At 30.9% G+C, this 19761-nt stretch overlaps 4 protein-coding genes across 11 annotated transcripts; 3 read left to right on the top strand and 1 right to left on the bottom strand.

Annotated features, from left to right (window-relative positions):
- The first annotated feature begins 214 nt into the window (after positions 1-214).
- LOC125591644 (4-substituted benzoates-glutamate ligase GH3.12-like) lies at positions 215-3196 on the top strand. The gene is made up of 4 exons (XM_048766199.1): positions 215-1012; positions 1140-1241; positions 1583-2361; positions 2455-3196. The coding sequence occupies exons 1-4, from the start codon at positions 732-734 to the stop codon at positions 3009-3011; spliced, it is 1719 nt and encodes a 572-aa protein (XP_048622156.1). The 5' UTR covers positions 215-731; the 3' UTR covers positions 3012-3196.
- A 1094-nt stretch (positions 3197-4290) lies between these two features.
- Positions 4291-6222, top strand: LOC106423345. 8 transcript variants are annotated; one of them, XR_001284639.3, is made up of 6 exons: positions 4291-4815; positions 4883-4964; positions 5047-5161; positions 5260-5321; positions 5424-5538; positions 5627-6222. XR_001284639.3 is itself a non-coding variant. In XM_048766177.1 (6 exons), exons 4-6 carry the CDS (start codon positions 5437-5439, stop codon positions 6200-6202), a joined length of 585 nt encoding a protein of 194 aa, XP_048622134.1. In that variant the 5' UTR covers positions 4291-4815; positions 4883-4964; positions 5047-5161; positions 5424-5436; the 3' UTR covers positions 6203-6222. The 8 variants fall into 8 exon arrangements, 7 of the variants coding, with proteins under 7 accessions (XP_048622134.1, XP_048622129.1, XP_048622109.1 ...); XM_048766177.1 differs by lacking the exon at positions 5260-5321 and having other exon boundaries at positions 5627-5719; positions 5813-6222; XM_048766172.1 differs by having other exon boundaries at positions 5047-5321; positions 5627-5719; positions 5813-6222.
- Positions 6223-15563: 9341 nt separating this feature from the next.
- On the bottom strand, positions 15564-16651 carry LOC106376690 (PE-PGRS family protein PE_PGRS30-like). Its single transcript, XM_013816796.3, has one exon. The coding sequence runs from the start codon at positions 16479-16481 to the stop codon at positions 16092-16094; it is 390 nt and encodes a 129-aa protein (XP_013672250.1). The 5' UTR covers positions 16482-16651; the 3' UTR covers positions 15564-16091.
- Positions 16652-18097: 1446 nt separating this feature from the next.
- Positions 18098-19703, top strand: LOC106373673. The gene has a single exon (XM_013813815.3). It carries the CDS (start codon positions 18309-18311, stop codon positions 19701-19703), a length of 1395 nt encoding a protein of 464 aa, XP_013669269.1. The 5' UTR covers positions 18098-18308.
- Positions 19704-19761: the final 58 nt, after the last annotated feature.

Here is a 19761-nt window from a genome sequence, read left to right as displayed (position 1 = left end):
TTACATATCTCAGAGTTAACTTAAAAGACGCACTGTATATATAATATGTACCTATATAGGAAAGTCACGGTTTTTGTGTGACAGAAGAACAATGCTAATTAAATGTTGATGTATGGGATGGCTGAACCTACCATGGGCCATGGCCATGCATACAATGCTTACTAATTGAAAAGATACACATCAACGTGATAACTACTAAAATTTGCATAATCAATTAAGAATCATTATGATTGGTCAGTATGGAACTAGATTCTCGAATCTTAATTTTAGAGAAAATATTAATTGAAATTCCAAGTATCAGTTAATTAAGTAGGACTAGAAAGTCAAGTATTTGGTACGGGGATGAAGAATGCGAACTAATGTTTATTTCTTGAGCCCATCATACATACATTGCTTTCTAATTGAAAAGATAAACGCCGTACACATGATAATTAAAATCTGCAGAATCAGTTAAAAATCCTTATAATGGTCAATAAAGGAAAACTATCTTTAGCTTTTTGAAATTTAGAGATAAAGAATATATGCCCAATTCTTGGTGCGTAAATTAAACTATAATTAAGAATGGTAGTCGTGAAAAACGTTGTAAATTAAAATACTGACTGTTGGCCCCTCCACTCCACTTTCACAACACCATATTATGTTGTTTTAAAATTAACCTCTTCTACATTATTTTCACTATAAATAACGTAAGAAACAAGTGTTGGTTACAAATCAAGTGAGTACAGTGAAACATGATTAACCTCACGGAAGAAGATGCTGGCTTAGCTATGCTAGAGAAGTTGACGTCCAACGTGAAGCAAATACAAGATGCGGTACTGAAAGAGATACTAACATGTGATGCCAACACGGAATACCTTCGGAGTTTTCTCCATGGGAGTTCAGATAAAGAGCTTTTTAAGAAGAATGTTCCGGTAGGGGCCTATGAAGATTTTAAGCCATACATTGAGCGTGTCGTGAACGGCGAGCCATCAGAGATCATTTCGGGCAAGCCTATTACTGGATTCATACTAACGTACGTACACGCTTAGTATTTGCTAATCGACATATACTATCATTTTCTAGATGATTAATAATGCATGAACATGATATGTTTTTTATTTACTCAAATACAATTGCATGTGCACTTTTGGCTTGTGTAGGTCTGGAACTTCAGGAGGAAAACAGAAGTTGATACCTTTGAATAACAAGTACTTGGAGAACGCTAGATTATTATTTGATCTTCGATACCTCGTATTATCCAAGTAATTGAATACATATTTTACTCATTTGTTAAGAAAAATGATTTTATTTTTTTCATCTTGTTCTATAAAACTTATTTTTTTAGTTTTTCCATGCACTTTGTATTGATTAACGTAATTGTGAACTTTAAAGAGCAATGTTTGGAATAATATAAATATTCAAAAGTAACATAGTTAATTATCAAAATATGCAACCTCATTAAGATATATAAAGTTCTCTAAAGTATGTTCACAATAGTTTAAGAAAAAACGTGTCACAATACATCTATTATTGATCTTCTAGATTAACCTCAAAGTCTACAATTTTCAATAGTATGATGAAATTTTGTTATTTTGGTTTGTAGGCATGTTGATGGTCACAACGAAGGAAAAGGGCTGCATCTCATCTTCCTTAAACCAGCTTCCAAAACTCCATCTGGTTTGCCAGCTTCATATGCTACTACACATTTCATGAAAAGCGATTATTATGTCAAGAACCTACCATCATATTGGGATACTTCGAGCACAAGTCCCACTGAAATCAAATTTTGTCCTGACAATAAACAGAGTCTATATTGTCATCTCCTTTGTGGTCTCGTACTGAGAGATGAAGTTACAAGAGTGAGTGCTAACTTTGCTTCTATCTTGGTTCAAGGAATCACTTTTCTTGAAAACTTTTGGAAAGAAATGTGCAGTAACATACGATCAGGTCAGCTAAGTGATTGGATCACGGATAGCTGCAAGGGTTCTGTTTCCATGATACTTGGAGGAACTAATCCTCAGCTGGCAGATATAATAGAAGACATATGCAACCAAAAATCATGGAAAGGTATTATTCCACAGCTTTGGCCGAAAACTAAATATATCGAATGCATTGTTACAGGACAGATGGCTCAACATGTTCCTTTATTGGAGTTTTATGTCAATGATCTGCCTCTTGTTTCCCCAAATTATGCCTCTTCTGAAGCCATGTTTGGGGTAAATTTGGATCCTCTATGCAAACCACAAGATGTCTCCTATACATTTCTGCCGAACATGTCATACTTCGAGTTTATACCGGTTGGTGAAGGAAAAGACACAATTGTTGATCTTGTGAACGTAAAGTTAGGTCTCTACTATGAACTTGTTGTCACTAATTATGCTGGTGAGTTTTACAAAACAATCTATTTAGATATAATACCATATATATGTTCTGAATAACTGAAATAATGATGTTGTCACATTTTTTTCTTACTAGGTTTACACCGTTATAGGGTGGGTGACGTTCTACAGGTGACTGGATTTTACAATAGCGCACCACAGTTTAAATTTATAAGGAGACAAAATACTGTCTTAAGTGTTTATTTGGAGGCAACAACAGAAGAAGACCTTTTAAAAGGAGTGACTCGTGCGTCACAAGTACTTAAATCTTCAGATATAATGCTGAGGGATTTCACATGCTATCCTCATGTCTCTGACGCTCCAGGTCACTATGTTCTTTATTGGGAACTCAAAGGCAACAACGATGATGGCATTAGTGAGATTGGCACCAATATGTTGGTGGAATGTTGCTCCGTAGTAGAGGAATCACTTGGTGCTCTTTACAAGAGATATCGAAGCAAGGAGAGATCTATTGGAGCTTTAGAGATAAGGGTGGTTCAACAAGGAACATTTGATGCTCTCATGGAATATTTCATTTCTCAAGGTGCTTCTCTAGCTCAATACAAGACACCTAGATGCATAAAATCTTCTGAGGCTTTACAAGTTCTTGAAAACAGGGTTCTTGCTCGTTTTTTCAGCGAGAAATTACCTTAATGTTAGTCAGGCGCATCTTCTACATTTTCATAATAATCTCTATATTGTACTAAAATCTCGAGGGAAATATTATATATTTCTTATTTCTATTTGTATTGGATTTTAAGGCATATATAAAAGAATTTATAGGTTTGTTTTCTTTATTCAGTTATTGGTTTTTTTTAAGCTTTTATTCAGTTATTGTTGGTCAGAAAACTAGTTTAAAGCCTTATATAGGTGACCAAAAAAATTCATTGAAAACATTACGAACTTATTACTGACTTGTTTTAGCTATAACACCCGCGCAGATTATTTTATACATTTGTTTATTTTTGTTGAATACTTTTCTTTACTTTTTTTCGTACGCACCCAATTTCAAATCTATCTGATTAAAAAATTTATTAATATTAATAATAAATCGTTTATACCCTTAATGAATAAATTATATAAATTAGTTGAAAATAAAAACGAATTTAAAATATATCTAATTAAATAAGTGATTAAAATTAATCTACTAATAATTTTCTAAAATATAAATAACTAAAAATGAATTTATATTAATACTATTATATTTATATATTATATTAGATAATTGACTATAAATAAATATAATAAAATTTTCAAAAATAAAAACATGTTTTAAAACATGAGATAATTCTTAGATATATTCTGTTGTTATCTGAAAAATAATATTTTATTATAAAATTTATAGTTAGATATAAAACAATTTATAATTAAATGCTAATCAAATAAATAAATATATTTTCTAAAATATATGTGAATGTTTTTAAAATCTAACTCAACAATAAGAATATATATATTTTGATAAAAAATAATGAATATATATTAATAATATTTTATTTATATGTTATATTTGATAATTGACTATAAGTAAATATAATAAAATTTTCAAAAAATAAAATATATTTTTTGAACATAAGATAATTCTTAAATATATTGTGCTTTTGTTTGAAATAATATTTTTTATTATAAAATATATGTTTGATTTATGCTTTTAAAAACATAATTAACAATTTATTATGTTGGTTTTGATTTAATAGTTATAACCATATAAATCAATACAATACTAAAAGGGAAATAAGGGCTCCCCTCATGCTTCCACGTCCTCAATAATAATCAGCCAATAGGAAACTACCGTTGAACCACGTCACACATTTGTTTTCTCGACAAAGAATACATCTAATTTGGGCTAAACAAAATTGAAAGTGGCCCTGTAAAGAACAGCCCATCTCTTTTTCGAACATGTTACCCTTTTACTCCGACTCTTCCAATTCACTATGTAACTATCCCTTTCGTGTTTCAAAAAAGAAAAACTACCCCTTTGATATTCTTTCTCTCTCCCGAGTCATCACCTTCTGAAACTCGATCTGATCACTGAGAATCTACGACGACGAAGAAGGTGGAGGACGAAGAGGAAGAAGGAGAATCTCAGGCTACGTAATCGTTGATCTTTATCTGTAACTGTATTCTATTGCGTCGATCGTATCAGTCACGTGCGTCCCGTCGTCCTCATCCTCTCCAAAGACGATCTCAACAGCAGCGGCGACAATCCCGGAGTCGGAGACTCCTCTAACTTCGAGGAATTCGGCGAATCCGAACCCAAATCCGAAGAGGAACTCGATCCCGGCTCGTGGCGACAGAACTTTCGATAGGTTGATGGAGGAAGCGGTGGAGGATATAGAGGCGGCTTCTTCATCCGGAGATCCGCACTCGCAGTCGCTGATGGGCTTCTTCTACGGGACGGGGATGATAAGGGAGAAGAGCAAAAGCAAATCCTTCCTTCGCCATAACTTTGCTGTTGAAGGTGGGAACATGCAGTCAAAGATGACACTTGCCTTCACGTATCTAACTCTTCGAAACATGTAATGCAGGTCGTCTCTTTCTTAATGCAACTTCTGGGTCACACTTCTACTTTGACGATGAGGTGATAGCAAGTCAAACTTTATTCGATGAGTAAGGCCCTTCATTGTAGTGCATAGGACAGAACATCTTCTCATATGTCTTTCTAATGCTCTCCTTACATCCCACTTACCAGGTTGTGTGCCACAAACATAAGTGACTCTACCAGTGTACCGAATACGGTGGAGTCCAGAAGCTGGAGACAATTTCATTAGCGGAGTTGAACGCCTACGTTCTAACCTCCCCCACAAGTACGTTTTCTGATTTAACATCTACTCAAGCGTTCTAATATTCAGGACATTAAACCCATATAACTCACTTAAACACAAAATATTGAGTTCATATTCAGGACAATGTCTCCTCCTGCACATGCACTATATGTTTTAACGCAAGTGCTGTTGGAGTTGTGAGGTTGTTTCCTAAATATTATCTTAAACCTCCAAACTTTTCAAAAATCTTTTGACTTTTTTTACTCACCAATTTGTTAACATTCAAAGTTTGATGCTCTTAAAGATAACGTGTTGAAATGATGGTGGCAAATAGAGAAGAATCGGCTGTCTTTGTTGCCTTCGACACAGCTATCACTAAGCTCACCTATGCCAGGGCCACAGAGGTTTCCAACCCTATTGTGAGTGACATCGACATACTCCAAGCATCAACTAAATTTTGATGTAAGTTAATAAAAATTTGTTGACATGGATTTTGCTTTACTTCAGGGTTATGGTGAGCAAGACCCAGCAGAATATAACATCCCTTACTTCCTCCAAGACATTGTTCGGAAGAGCTACATTTCATCTCAAGCTTACAGAGTTAACTTTTCTTACCTACATTGTTCGAAAATTCTCGCCACTTGGGTCTCATTAAACAGCAAACTACTTACAAATTTAACTGTTTGTCTAAAGGGTGAGGGCAACAATCATGGTGACAATATCCCTGGAGAAAATTGTGCTTCTTGCAAGTACCCTGTCGGTGACTCCTTCTCAAAGGACACTCATCTTCCTGAAGCTAATGACCAGACCATTGGACCTGCAAGTGCTGTGCAAGAAGCGTCAAACACCTACCAGGTGGAGTCCAATAGTGAGAATGTTGATGATCCACAGGACCACCACAAAGAAGGCCCGCAAAGCTTAGTTTTCACCATGGAGCGGAATAGAGGAACAAATGTTTCTCCCATGCATATCGTCAAGTGGCACTCACGTATGCATATCGTCAAGTGGCACTCACGTTATGTTGTTCCAAATAATAGTTATGACACTAAGTCCACCATGAAATTAAACATTTTGCGTTTATGATATAGAACATATTTCAAATTTTCAGTAACTTTAAATAATGTCCACTCTCAGATTTTATTAAAAATTTATAGTCATTATATCAAACAATTAATAAAAGGAGGATATAAGCTTTATATAGAGTGTTCACGTAGGTTAAAATAATCGGCCAATGAGAAACTATATTTTTGCCAAGTCACCTACTCTATTTGTTTTTGCAAAATGATTCTTTATCTTTTTACTTAAACAATTATAACCAAAAATATATTTTTAGTGAAATATATTATTTATAAAAATATAATTAATTATTTATTTACATAACAGTTTGTAAGGAAATATTTATTGTAAATAATATCATAATTATAAAATACTAAAATAAATTGGGTTGGTTTTTAACTTTTACAAATAAAAAGCATTATTTGTAAACTTAGAAAAGAATATATCAAGAATATTCTTTTTCAGGAGTGAAAATAGAAAATTACATCGGAGACAAATCCATCACTATTATGTAATTTCTCTATTTTAGAGAAAAAAATAGAAGAATACATTGGAGATGGTTTAAGGCATGGCCGACGTAAATGATCGACGTTGAGGTTTCAGATTTTTTTATTCTTACTATTCTAATATTTCAATATAATTTGAATATTTCCGTTGCTTTATAATATAATGGTTTAAACGTAATTTTTATTTCACTATATAAATTGTTTTTATATTTCAGTGTAACTTTATACTTATCGGATATTGTGTGGCCAATTAAATTTTATAAATTACTGTGTAATTGATTAAATTTATATATTAAATGACAGTTTTCTAAAGTAATAACTTTTAAATATTACAGATTTTAACTAAAACTGGAGGATATAATCGGTCAGTGAGAAACTATATTTTTGCCATGTCACCTCCTCTATTTGTTTTTACAAAATAATCCTTTAACTTACTTAAACAATTTTAACCGAAGGTATTTTTTGTGTAATATATTATTTGAATAAATATAATTATATCTTTTTTTACTTACATAATAGTTTGTAAAGAAATATTTAGTGTAAATAATATCATAATTTTATAAAATACTAAAATAAATTGGGCTGGTTTTCAACTTTCACAAATAAAAAATATTAATTGTAAATTTAGAAAAGAATATATCAAGAATATTCTTTTTTAAGAGAGAAAATAGAAAAATACACCGGAGAAAAATCCAATGAAATTCTTCTATTTTAGTGAAAAGAATAGAGGAATATATTGGAGATGGTCTAAGGCATGGCCGACGTAAATGATCGACTTTTAGATTTCAGTTTTTCTGATTCTTACTATTCTAATGTGTTAATATAATTTAAATATTCCTTTTGTTTTATAAGTAATTTTTGTTGGGGAAATTTTACTTATACACTTTTCTTGATACCACTTTTCACTTATACCACCACTCAAAGGACATTTTCATAAATATCACATTCATTAATGTGTAAAAGACTAAACTAACCTTACTTTATCTTCAATCTATCGTCTCCTTCTTCTCTACCGTCGTGATCCTTCTTCTCTCTCCGTTTGGATTCACCGTCTCTCTCCGTCGGATCCACCGTCCTTCTTTTCGAGATCCATCGTCTCTCTCCCCGTTGAGATCCTTCTTCTCTCTTCGTTGAGATCTGTCGTCATCTCCGTCGAGATCCGTCGTCGTCTCCGTTGAGTTCCATCGTCACTCTCTCTCACGTATCTGGTGATAAGCAATTACGAGAATCACGATTCAAAACCTCAAAGATGTTGGCTCCTCTCCACGATTCACACTGGTATGTTTCTAATTTTTGTATTTTTTTTTGTTCGATTCAAGTAATATTTTGGATTTGTTCTTTCTGTTATAAAAAAAAGTCAACGAAGGTTGGTTTACAACAGGTCGATCTAAGAGAAAGAGTTTCGATAGTGAACATTGAGTTTTCAAAAAATTATAAACCTTTATAAATCTGGGTTCAAGTAATTTTAGGATTTTCTTTCCTCTGTTATTCAAAAAACAAATAAGATTGATTTAGACTTGTCATTTGAACAGTTCTGGTTAGGAGAAATATTTTCGGATAGTGAACATTGTATTTTAAAGAATTAGAACCTCTTATAAATCTGGGTTTTAAGATATTGTTGATAGTACAACTCCATGCTTTACAAAGTTTTATAAAGAAGTTTGTAAACAAGAGTTGATCATATATGTCTATAAAAACATATAAATGTGTGAATTTGAGAAGTCTTGTCTTTTATTATCCTATATTCTTTGTAAGACTGTTACCAAAATACATGAACATTATGCTTGGATAAAGTATCTTTAGACCATGATTAAAAGTTAACATCATCTTTTTATTTCGTCTTGCAGTTAGATAGCAATGAATTTTGCACATCTTTGAGATTGCGTCCGAGGATTGATGAAGCTAGAACAGAACCACTAGACAATCTAAAAGTGATTATCCAATCGGTGTCTTGGTCAATAATGTGAAGCATTTTATAAAAGATTATAAATGTAGTTTTATAAGGGTTTATAAATAAGAAGTTTGTAGAGACTTATAAAACGTTGTTTATTCTTTATTACTTCTTATGGTTAATACAATGCTTGGATTTCCTGATGAATACAAACATTTGGTGACTCCAACACATCCTGATCTTGATGACATAGATTTTAACAGTGTTATACAATTAGTTCAACAAAGATATAAAATGAAGAAAATTTAATGGGAACAAGGATTTGTAGATATACTTTTTGCAACATATGATATAGGAAAATAACACATGAAAGAAGATAAAAATGAAGAAAAAAGAAAGCTGAAAAGCAAATAAGAGTTTGTAAATCATTTATAAAACGGTTTGTAAAGTTTATAAGCTATTTATAAAGGTTTATAAATTATTTGTAAGAGTATCTAAACCATTTATAAAGGTTTATAGAACAATTAATAAAGTCTATAAACCATTTATAACTGTTTATAAAAACATGATGAAATTTTATAAACAATTTATAAGGGGTATGTATACAATTTATATGGTTTATAGGTTTAGGAATCAATTAGAAAGTGTCTTAAATAATTTATAAGAGTCTCGAATAATTAATGAAGACTTATAAAAATCATTTATAAGAGTTTGTAAAATAATTTATAAGGGTTATAAGGATATATAAATACTTAATAAGAGTTTATAGATCATTTATAAAATTTTATTTAATTTTTTATGAATTTTATAAACCTATTATAAAGGCTGATAAAACAGTTTATAAAATATATAAACTATTTATAAATGTTTATTACAAAAATTATAAAAGTTTATAAATAATTCATAAGGGGAATGTATATAATTTATAAGGTTTATATAGGTATATACATGTTTATAAATCAATTGGAGGTCTTTAAATCAATTATAAGAGTCTATAACCATTTAGAAAGGCTTATAAAACAATTTATAAAGTATATAAACTATATATAAATGTTTATTACAAAAATTATAAATGTTTATAAATAATTTATAAGGGGTATGTATATAATTATAAGGTTTATATATGTATATACATGTTTAGAAATCAATTGGAAGTCTTTAAATCAATTATAAGAGTCTATAACCATTTAGAAAGACTTATTAAACAATCTATAAGAGTTAATAAAATAATTTTAAAGTGTATGTAAATTATTTTCAAGGTTTATATAGGTATATACATGTTAAGAAATCAACCGGAGGTCTTTAAATCAATTATAAGAGTCTATAACCATTTAGAAAGTCTTATTAAACAAGGTGTTATAAAAGAAGTTCTTAAACAATAGTTCATCGTATATATCTATAGAACAACATATAAATGTGTGAACATGAGAAGTCTTGTGTTGTGTTGTCCTATATTCTTTGTAAGACTGTTACCAAAATACATGAACATTATGCTTGGATAAGGTATCTTTACACGATTAAAAGTTAACATTATCTTTTTATTTCGCCAGGCAGTTAGATAGCAATGAATTTTGCACATCTTCGTGATTCATCTGAGGATTTATGAAGCTGGAACAGATCCACTAGACAATCCAAAAGTGATTATCCAATCGGTGTCTTGGTCAATGTGAAGCATTTTATAAAAGATTATAAATGTAGTTTTATATGGGTTTATAAATTTGTAAATTAGAGATTTGGGAGACTTATAAAACTTGTTTATTATTTGTTACATCTTTTGGTTAATACAATGTTTGGATTCTCTAAGGAATACAAACATTTGGTGACCTCAACGCATTCAGATCTTAATGACATAGATTTTGACAGTGATGTACAATTAGTTCAACAAGGATATAAAAAGAAGAAAAGTTAATGGGAACAAAATTTTGTGGATTTACTTTTTGCAGTATATGATATAAAGCAATAACACATGAAAGAAGATAAAAGTGAAGAGAAAAGAAATTTAAAGGGCAAATAAGAGTTTATAAATCATTTACAAAAGTTTATAAAACATTTTTGTAAGTTTATAAGCGATTTATAAATGTTTATAAATTATTTGTAAGAGTCTCTAAGATCTATGGTTCACTTTCTCAGATCAACCAATGGGGGTAGATCTATGATTATTGATGAATGTAAATAATTTATAAATTTAAAAACTATTTATAAAAGCAATTTATAAACTATTTATAAAAGTTTATAAAAATGTTATGAAAGCATATATTCAATTTATAAGGGGTATTATAAGAGTTGTATAGGTTTATAAATCAATTAAAAGAGTCTATAACCATTTAGAAAGCTTTATAAAACAACTTATAATGGTTTGTATAATAGTTTATAAGGGTTTATAAAGGTATATAAATAATTTATAAGGGTTTATAAAAATAATTTATAAAATTGATACACCATTATAAAATAATTTATAAGGGTATGTAATATTATTTGTAGGAGTCTATAAACCATTTATAAAGACATATAAGATTTGTAAGTCCGACAAAGGAGGTTTCTTCGTTCGTGGAGCTGAAGCGGTGGGATCTGAAGCGGTGGAGCATTGTTTGCTGTCCGCATGTGCCTCAGAATCTGCCACGTATCATCATCTCTTTATAAAACATGCACGTGTTCTTTATTTTTATGAATTTAATCTTGTGTATCAAAGTGTTGGGCTTTAAGACGAAAGACTTGTGCCCATAATTTCAGCCCATGAGGCTTAAATGAAAAGAAGGTTGACAAAAAAAAAGATTTATAAGGGTTTATAAAAGATTTTAATGGGTTTTTAAGAGTTTGTATAGGGTTTAAAAAAATATAAAAGTTTTATAAGACTTTATCAAAAGATTTATAAATAGTTTAGAGAGTCTTTTTAAGCTGTTAGAGAAATATCTATTCAGCCAAAAAACATATCAGAAGAATCATGTTAGTGGTTTTTTGAAGTGTTACAACTTTTTATTTCATGAAATCAGGTGTAGAGTGTATGACAAATGAAGCATTGTTAAAAGATAGTTGCTTGTTACTAGTACTTAATCTGAAGGATGAATGCTTCTTGAGACATTAAGAAACATACCTTCAGAAAGAAGTCGTTATAGTCTTCTTTGAGTGTGAATTCAGCTGAATCAAACCGCCAAGCAAGAGGAGTAGAAGGCATCATCATCATAGAGCCATGGCGGATTGGGGAGCACCAAGCTGATGAGCTCTTCAAGCAATCAGTAGACTTGGGATATTTTATTTTGATTTACAAGAATGTATAAATTGATTCATATAGGTTTATAAATAGATTTGTAATACTTTATAAAATATCTACTGCAGTCTATAAGTTAATTATAAATATTTATAAACTAATTTATAAAGCTTTGTAAATCATTTGAATCTAGCTCCAATAGAGTTTGTACTTGCAAAACTCAGTTTTTGTTAGTTGTTACTAACATGATCTGAGAATATCAAGGCTTCTCCATATCTCATTCTTCTATAAAAAAAACGATTGGAACCACACTCATTTACATGTCGAACTAATCTCTTCAACTATGCAACTCGTAAGAGGATATACAATTGGTTTAGTATAAGAAATGTCTGAAGAAGATGAAAGAGAAGGATGTATAAAGAAGCCAACTCTGCAATTTTTATAAAGAGTTATAAATATTTAATTCTTTGATCATACAAACCACATTTTTGTTCAGAGTTCCTCTTGCTTCTTCAAACAGCTCACCAACCTCGTCGATCTTCAAAATCTGAGCGCAAGCCAATCACATGTTATTCATACGCATCATCACTCACTTCCAAAAACAAGATTCAAAAATAATATGCTTTGGTAACTCAACAAACTCATGCTCCATCTCTACTGCTTCTATAGATATTATACACAAACAAGACATAAAAAATGAATCTCATATAGTATCAAACAGAAGATTACACTACCAAAACACCAACCTTCCACCTCATATACTGCATATACTAAACTTTGCTAGCCAAACTACAAATGGTATCATTGTATTACCTCAAGAAAGTGAGGTACTTGATATGCATATCATCACACATATTCTCCACAGCATCCCTTAAATCCAAAAGCTCAAACCACACCTTTGTAATTTCCTGCAACATTAACATATCAACCAAGAGAAGAAGAAATCATGGAATAATCTTAATCTTAAATTATTAATTTCTCATTATTTAAATATATGTTAAGTTCTATGTCTTTTGATTGCTAACAGATCAACAGTAAGATTCCAAAGGACCCAATTTATAAGGTCTTATAAATTTGAGATTTGAAAACTTCATGAGAAAAACTTCAAAACTTCGTCTTCCTTCCTAGAAATTGATCGAATTTGATATACCAACCTACAATTACAGAAAGAGACAAAAATCACCATCTATTATCCTCTTACCTTTGTTAGCGTTTCTTAGGTGTTGGGAGAGAGATCGTCTTGTTCGTTTGAGCTTGTAAATTCTGTTAGCTTCGTGGAGAACTCGTCATTGGCGTGAGATCCATCATCTAGGGATTGGAATTGGAAATGATGAGTTCACCTGAGCAGGCGAAGACATGAGCTGAGGCGAATCGAAGATGTCAATATACGGCGGCGGACTCGTAAGAGGAGGCGTTTGATCACCAAAGGCTTAAGCTGCTCGACACGTTACGAGCTGCCGGAGCCATCAGATCTTCACCAGACAAGCATGACGATGCAGCCGATGAGAACAGCTATGGAGGTGGATATAACAATGGCGGATTGACGAATCTCGATGAGCATCAAGCTCAATTTGGCGGCGACGGACTCATAAGCGGAGGCGTTGGCCAGGTTGGAGACGATGATGGGTTCTCCATTTCTTTTGATTAGTTAGGGTACAATAGTCTTTTACCTATTAAAATTTTAATGGTAAAATTGAAAAGTGTAAAGTTGAAAAGTGGTATTAGGAAAGTGGTATTAGTGGCAATTCCCCATTTTTGTTCACTATCTAAATTTTTTTTATATTTCAATGTAACTTTATATTTATTAGTTATTGTGTGGTCAATTAAATTATGTAAATTACTGTGTAATTTATTAAATTTATATATTAAATGACAATTTTATAAAGTAATAACTTTTAAATATTACATATTTAATTAAAATTTATTACATTTTGAACCAAATAGAGTAATATATAAACTAACTCTATATTGATATGAGGACAAAATTGTAAAGTGGTCCCGCCTTGAATTTCTCTCATTATGTGCATTGCTAATTGGAAGGAGATAATTACCATCTAATATTATGTTACTCTCACTATATTAGAAATGGTCGAACCGTAAACCAATTAAGGATGATGTAAGGAAGACATAAAGATGTATTTCCAGTTATCACAAATATAGAATCAATTGACAACAACTTAATTATATCCAGCGTAGGACAACAAAGAAGAGTTTACATATTCTGATAGTATAATATATCACTATATTAGTAGCTAAATCAGTTTTCTCTAGCACAAATACTCATTTCATCCTTGGAATTTAACCCTTTCTATCTGATGATATTAGTAGTTTGATCCAAACAAAAAGAAACAGTCGAACTGTACATTGTAATTAGAGAAAGAAAACAAACAAAAATCAACCGAAGACTTTTAAGGTATATGAAACAAAAATTGGAAATAGCAATTCTATGAAATTAAAGAATAAGGCAATAAAATTATAAAAATAGAAAATAAAACAAAAATATATACAGAAAGAAAGATTAGTAAAATAAAATCATAATATAATTTCCATAATTGATAGTGCTCAGTTACACTAAAAGTCTAAATTTACAACATACACAGTTTTATTTACATCTTTAAACCTATTATATAATTAAAATGATTCTAAAAAATGTGCCAGCATAAAGAGTTATAAAATATACGATAAAATATAATACATAACGTTAAAAATACATTATCACTGATCACTAAAAAATCATGTTAATAGTAATAAAAATGAAATGACAACACATTTATTAAAACCATAGAACAGCACACAACAAGGTGTTATTAAATATACAAACTACAAATTAAATATGCTCAACGCAAACACACATAAAAATGAGACATCATATTTGGATATATTTAAATAAATAATTTTAAATATATTATATTCTTGATAATTTTAAAATTACTTAAAAAGAAGCTAAATTATTTAAAAAAATAATATACAAATAAAACTAAAACAATATTTTGTAACGTCAATAAATGAATAAAAAATATATTATGTTAATAAATAGATTTTAGATTTTAAAGACTTCTAATTCATGTAATATTACAAAATTTAAAATTTTGTTTATTACAATTAATATTTTACAATTAGATATATTAAAATAATATACTAGATCGAAATTCAATTTTCAGTTTTCAACTATTACACGTACAAAAATATTATTAGGTACGCTTTTTTTTGAAAAGAGGGTTTTATATTTTAAGTAGGTTATTAGAGTACTTTTTATTTTCGTGAATTTATTCGAGATGAGATTTCGATCTTTTAAACTAAGATAATTTATGTTGTATACATAATTATAGTTTTTTTACATAACTCTATAATCTCGGACATCATTGTTCATATTTTATTAGTTAATTGTGTTACATACAATATAAATACTTACTTAAAACTAAAAATATATAAAAAAAATCAAATTCAAAAATTAGTTATATATAATTTAGTATACAAAAATTCGCACACAAATAAAACTGATAAACACAACAAATTTAAATATATTATCCGCGCGTAGCGCGGAGACAAGATATAGTATCTATAAGAACACTATTCCCGCATGCCGGCATGACACCTAGTATAAAAGAATTTATAGGTTTGTTTTCATTATTCAGTTATTGTTTTTTTTAAGCCTTTATTCAGTTATTGTTGGTCAGAAAACTAGTTTAACGCCTTATATAGGTGACCAACAAAAATTCATTGAAAACATTACGAGCTTATTACTGACTTGTTTTAGCTATAACACCCGTGCAGCTTATTTTATACATTTGTTTATTTTTGTTGGATACTTTTCTTTACTGTTTTTCGTACGCACCCAATATGGAAATAAACAAACATATAAATATATAATTCTTCTTCTTTAATTTACAAACTTCGCGTGGTTAGGTAACAAGTGTATTAAAGTTAAAGGGTTTTGATGGTTGGCCTAACTTAACATCAAAATCCTTGAATTGTCAAAATAAGCTTAGAATAGCACATTAAGTTGAACTAACAAGGCTCAAGCCAACTATTCAATAACCTACCAGAACCATATAAAAATTATATGATGTAGCCTTATAGACACTTGCATCTATATAAACTCAATAGCATAACGTTGGATTTCTCATCAACACAAAACAGAAACCGAAGAAGCAATTAGAGAGCGGCTTAACCAAAATAAAAAAGAACTCATCAACTCACCAAAATGGCATCAATCAAGATTTTTCTCATTGCTTTCTTAGTGACTCTTTCTTTCTCTATTACAATCAACATGTGCTCGGCCTCACGCCACCTTCTCCAGCAACAACCTCTCCCTCAAATTCCAAATATGCCTATCCCAACGGGATTACCTCCATTGCCATCCACCTTGCCACAACCATCTTTTCCCACAATACCCACTTCAATTCCTCCATTTCCATCAACATTGCCACAACCAACTCTTCCCACCATTCCCACTTCAATCCCTCCGTTGCCATCAACATTGCCACAAACAACTCTTCCCACAATTCCCACTTCAATCCCTCCTATTCCAATGCCAACTTTACCTTCATTCCCCACAACGATTCCTTCTCTCCCGACCAATTTCCCATCCATTCCAATGTTCTCTCCTCCGCCTACTACAACTAAATCGAGTCCTTGAATAACTTGAATATATACTTCATGGGTTTTGTTGTGTCTTATATATACTATAGTGAAATGTACCATTTGGTGTGTTTTGGTTTGCTTGATTACACATTTCTGTATGATCTGTATTTTTTATTTCCCTTTGGATAATCAATATGTTGTATTTTACATGTGTTGTATGCTGTTTGCTTATTACTCTCCTTAATATGAAACTATTCTTATGTTTGTAATATTTACGTTTATGCTGTTATGAGGGTATATGTATTCTTTTACGTTTATAGTAAAACAATATTTGAAATCTTCAGTTTATACAAACATTTCTAGTTTGTCAATTTAGTTTCTCTCCCTCTAGAGTTCTCTAAATATATATAGTTTGTAGTGTTGTAATTTAGATCTTCTTTAGTAGTGCATGATAACTATATAATATATATTAATATTATAATCTGCAATCTTATTAAATAAATCTTCGACCGACAAGTATGATCAATGATTGTTTAACACTGGAAACTAAACGAAGATCAGTAGCTTAAATCTCTATAATATTATTTGAAAAGTCAGTTTCATAGTGTTACTCTCACGTTAATTCTTAGAGTGATCAATTACAAACATAACCTTAATGAATTATAAATTATACATAACTTACATTATTAAGATTATTTATATTTTCTTTTTGATTGATAAATTTCTAATTGGGATTTTCACTTTATTTCCTTTTTCTTTTAATTTTCTTTACAAAACTCATATAAATAATAAAAAAGAAAATATCTATAATAATTATAACATTTATAAATATAATAACGAATTTTAGTTTAGTTTTATTTATTTTCAAAAACAACATAAGTAAAAAAGTAAATATCTATAAGTTTTTAAATATATAGATTTTTAGACACAAAACATAGGTTCACAAATAATATAGATAATTTTCTTTGAAAAGAAAACAATATATTTTCATACCTCAAACTTAAAACTAAAGTATATGCAACAAAATTAATCAATTTAAACGTAATTAGAATAAAAAATATTGTTTTTTATTTTAGGCAAATATATAAACTTAATATACTTAAACAATGAGCAAGTGAATTGATCATGATTCATATACTCAAAATCAAAACCCATTTAAGTCGGCGACATATTATTACTTAAAATAGTGTTCAATTTTTTTTTCCACGTAAATTACAAACGATTCAAAAATAATAATCAAGTGAAAATATAATAATGAGTTATTAAGATTTAGTTTGGTTAAAAATATTTATTTACATGCATAAAATTTCAAAATATTACTTATTATGTTCACATATGCAACTTCGGACTAACAACACTGTTTTATTTGATTCCTAAAATAACATATATCAAATTAGACATAATTAATACATTATGAATACAAGACAATAAATCAAATTAAATGCAGCTAAGAAATTTAATCGGATTTAACTTTTTAAGAACACGAAACATTAATCTGAAGTTGAGATGAAAACAAGAAATCTCATATATCCGAAAAATGATTGATCAAATTATGTATAAGCAAAATCAGGTATTCATTTTTTTAAACCCTTTTTCATATATATAAATTACAAAAAAATTAAAACTTAATAAAAAATTCATACAAATATTATAAATTATATTTTTAAAATACTTATATCCGTGCATGAGCACGGGAAAATCACCTAGTGTATGAATATTTCGAGATAACAAATGTATTCATCTAAGTAAATATATTTGGGATTAAAAAAAACTTCTTGTAGAATGTAAACCGGGCAAATTAAAAATTGTAAAACTAGGAAATAAAAACGGAAAGCATGTGTTGGTTGATCCAAGATCTGTCACCAACATTAATGGCACCGTGCAGGTAACGTTGCATTGACCATATATTGATCTGCTTCACTCTATGTGATTCAGTCCTCACTCACAATGACGACTAAACCTAGTGTTTGGCAAAGCCTAGTTACTTGCTTATCCTCCCTGAAGTCCTACTTGAAAGTCTTGTGCATCATTGTCACTGTTTTCGTTCTTCTCCAAATCAGTTCATTTCGAATCACTAAACACTCCCTTTCACTCTCATCTTCATTCTTTACGTATCTGAAACACCAACATGAACAACCATCTGACAACAAGACGGCTTACTTGGTGGAAAAGCTACGTGAATCAGTGACATTCCTTCCACTCAAGGACTACCGCTTCTCAAACAAACCACTCGAAGGTCACACTTGGTTCATGAGCTCTCTCTTTGATAACCAAACCAAAGGCGAGGCTCAGTACCAAGAGTTTCCTTCAGATTCTTCCAAAGGAAGGCTTCTATGCTTGAAAGGTATCGACAAACATGATGGATCATGGAACTACTACGCGTTGGCTTGGCCTGAAGCTATTCCAACCAACGCCGTTCTTCAGAAGGGCTTGACTTTTGTTTCTTATAACCAATACGATTACTATAACCTGTGGCATGGACTATCCATCATGGTTCCATTCGTTTCTTGGAGCTTAAGAAACCAATGCGAAAGGCCTCAAAAATGGGTTTTATACCACTGGGGTGAACTAAGGTTTGGGATGGGACATTGGTTAAGCGAAATACTCACAGCTACTTACAATAAAGAACCGGAGTTTACACGGTTTATCGATGAAGATAACCCGGTTTGCTTCGAGAAGGCGGTTGTTATGAGACATGATCAAGCTGGAATGTCAAGGGAGAGAAGAATGGAGGCTTTTGATCACATTAGATGCAAAGCGAGAAGCTACTGTAACATCACCACATCAAAACCTCAAATAGGTATGACACTGCTACTGAGAACCGGAGCCAGAGCTTTCAGAAACGAATCAGTGGTGATCAATGTCTTTAAGAGAGAGTGTAAGAGAGTAAACGGGTGCGAACTAAACGTTTCTTATTCAGACAATCTAACGTTTTGTCAACAAGTGGAGCTGATGAAGAAGACCGATGTGTTGGTATCACCACACGGTGCGCAGCTAACTAACTTGTTTCTAATGGATAAAGACAGTAGCGTGATGGAGTTTTTCCCTAAAGGATGGCTTAAGCTTGCTGGAGTTGGACAGCGTGTGTTCCAATGGGGAGCTAACTGGTCAGGAATGAGACACGAAGGTACATGGCATGATCCCGTTGGGGAAACATGTGAGTTTTCTGATACGGATAGGCGATGTATGTCGGTTTATAAGAACGCTATGATCGGACACAATGAGACTTATTTTGGCGAGTGGGCGAGAAGCGTTTTGGACAAGGTTAACAACAGAAAGAAGCAGGATAGCACAGAACACAACAACCATGGTTATGATTCGTTAGATGAATGTCTGTGTTAACTCTGTTGTTAGTGTATTATAGTTTGTTTCTAATCTCTGTTAGATGATAGTATCAAGA

Source organism: Brassica napus, chromosome A3 (assembly GCF_020379485.1).
Source record: "Brassica napus cultivar Da-Ae chromosome A3, Da-Ae, whole genome shotgun sequence".
Classification (NCBI taxonomy): Eukaryota; Viridiplantae; Streptophyta; class Magnoliopsida; order Brassicales; family Brassicaceae; genus Brassica; species Brassica napus.
Note: the sequence above shows the minus strand (reverse complement) of the source record. Positions and strands in the feature narration are given on the sequence as shown.

What these genes read in the sequence shown, in the direction of transcription:
- LOC106423345 (XM_048766152.1), top strand. Translation starts at nt 5,437, where the DNA reads ATGATGGTGGCAAATAGAGAAGAATCGGCTGTCTTTGTTGCCTTCGAC. An exon ending in CAGAGGTTTCCAACCCTATT is followed by an intron (nt 5,539 to 5,626) that starts GTGAGTGACATC and finishes GCTTTACTTCAG; the next exon opens with GGTTATGGTGAGCAAGACCC.
- LOC106376690 (XM_013816796.3), bottom strand. Translation starts at nt 16,481, where the DNA reads ATGGTACATTTCACTATAGTATATATAAGACACAACAAAACCCATGAA.
- LOC125591644 (XM_048766199.1), top strand. Translation starts at nt 732, where the DNA reads ATGATTAACCTCACGGAAGAAGATGCTGGCTTAGCTATGCTAGAGAAG. An exon ending in ATTACTGGATTCATACTAAC is followed by an intron (nt 1,013 to 1,139) that starts GTACGTACACGC and finishes TGGCTTGTGTAG; the next exon opens with GTCTGGAACTTCAGGAGGAA. An exon ending in CGATACCTCGTATTATCCAA is followed by an intron (nt 1,242 to 1,582) that starts GTAATTGAATAC and finishes TTTGGTTTGTAG; the next exon opens with GCATGTTGATGGTCACAACG.
- LOC106373673 (XM_013813815.3), top strand. Translation starts at nt 18,309, where the DNA reads ATGACGACTAAACCTAGTGTTTGGCAAAGCCTAGTTACTTGCTTATCC.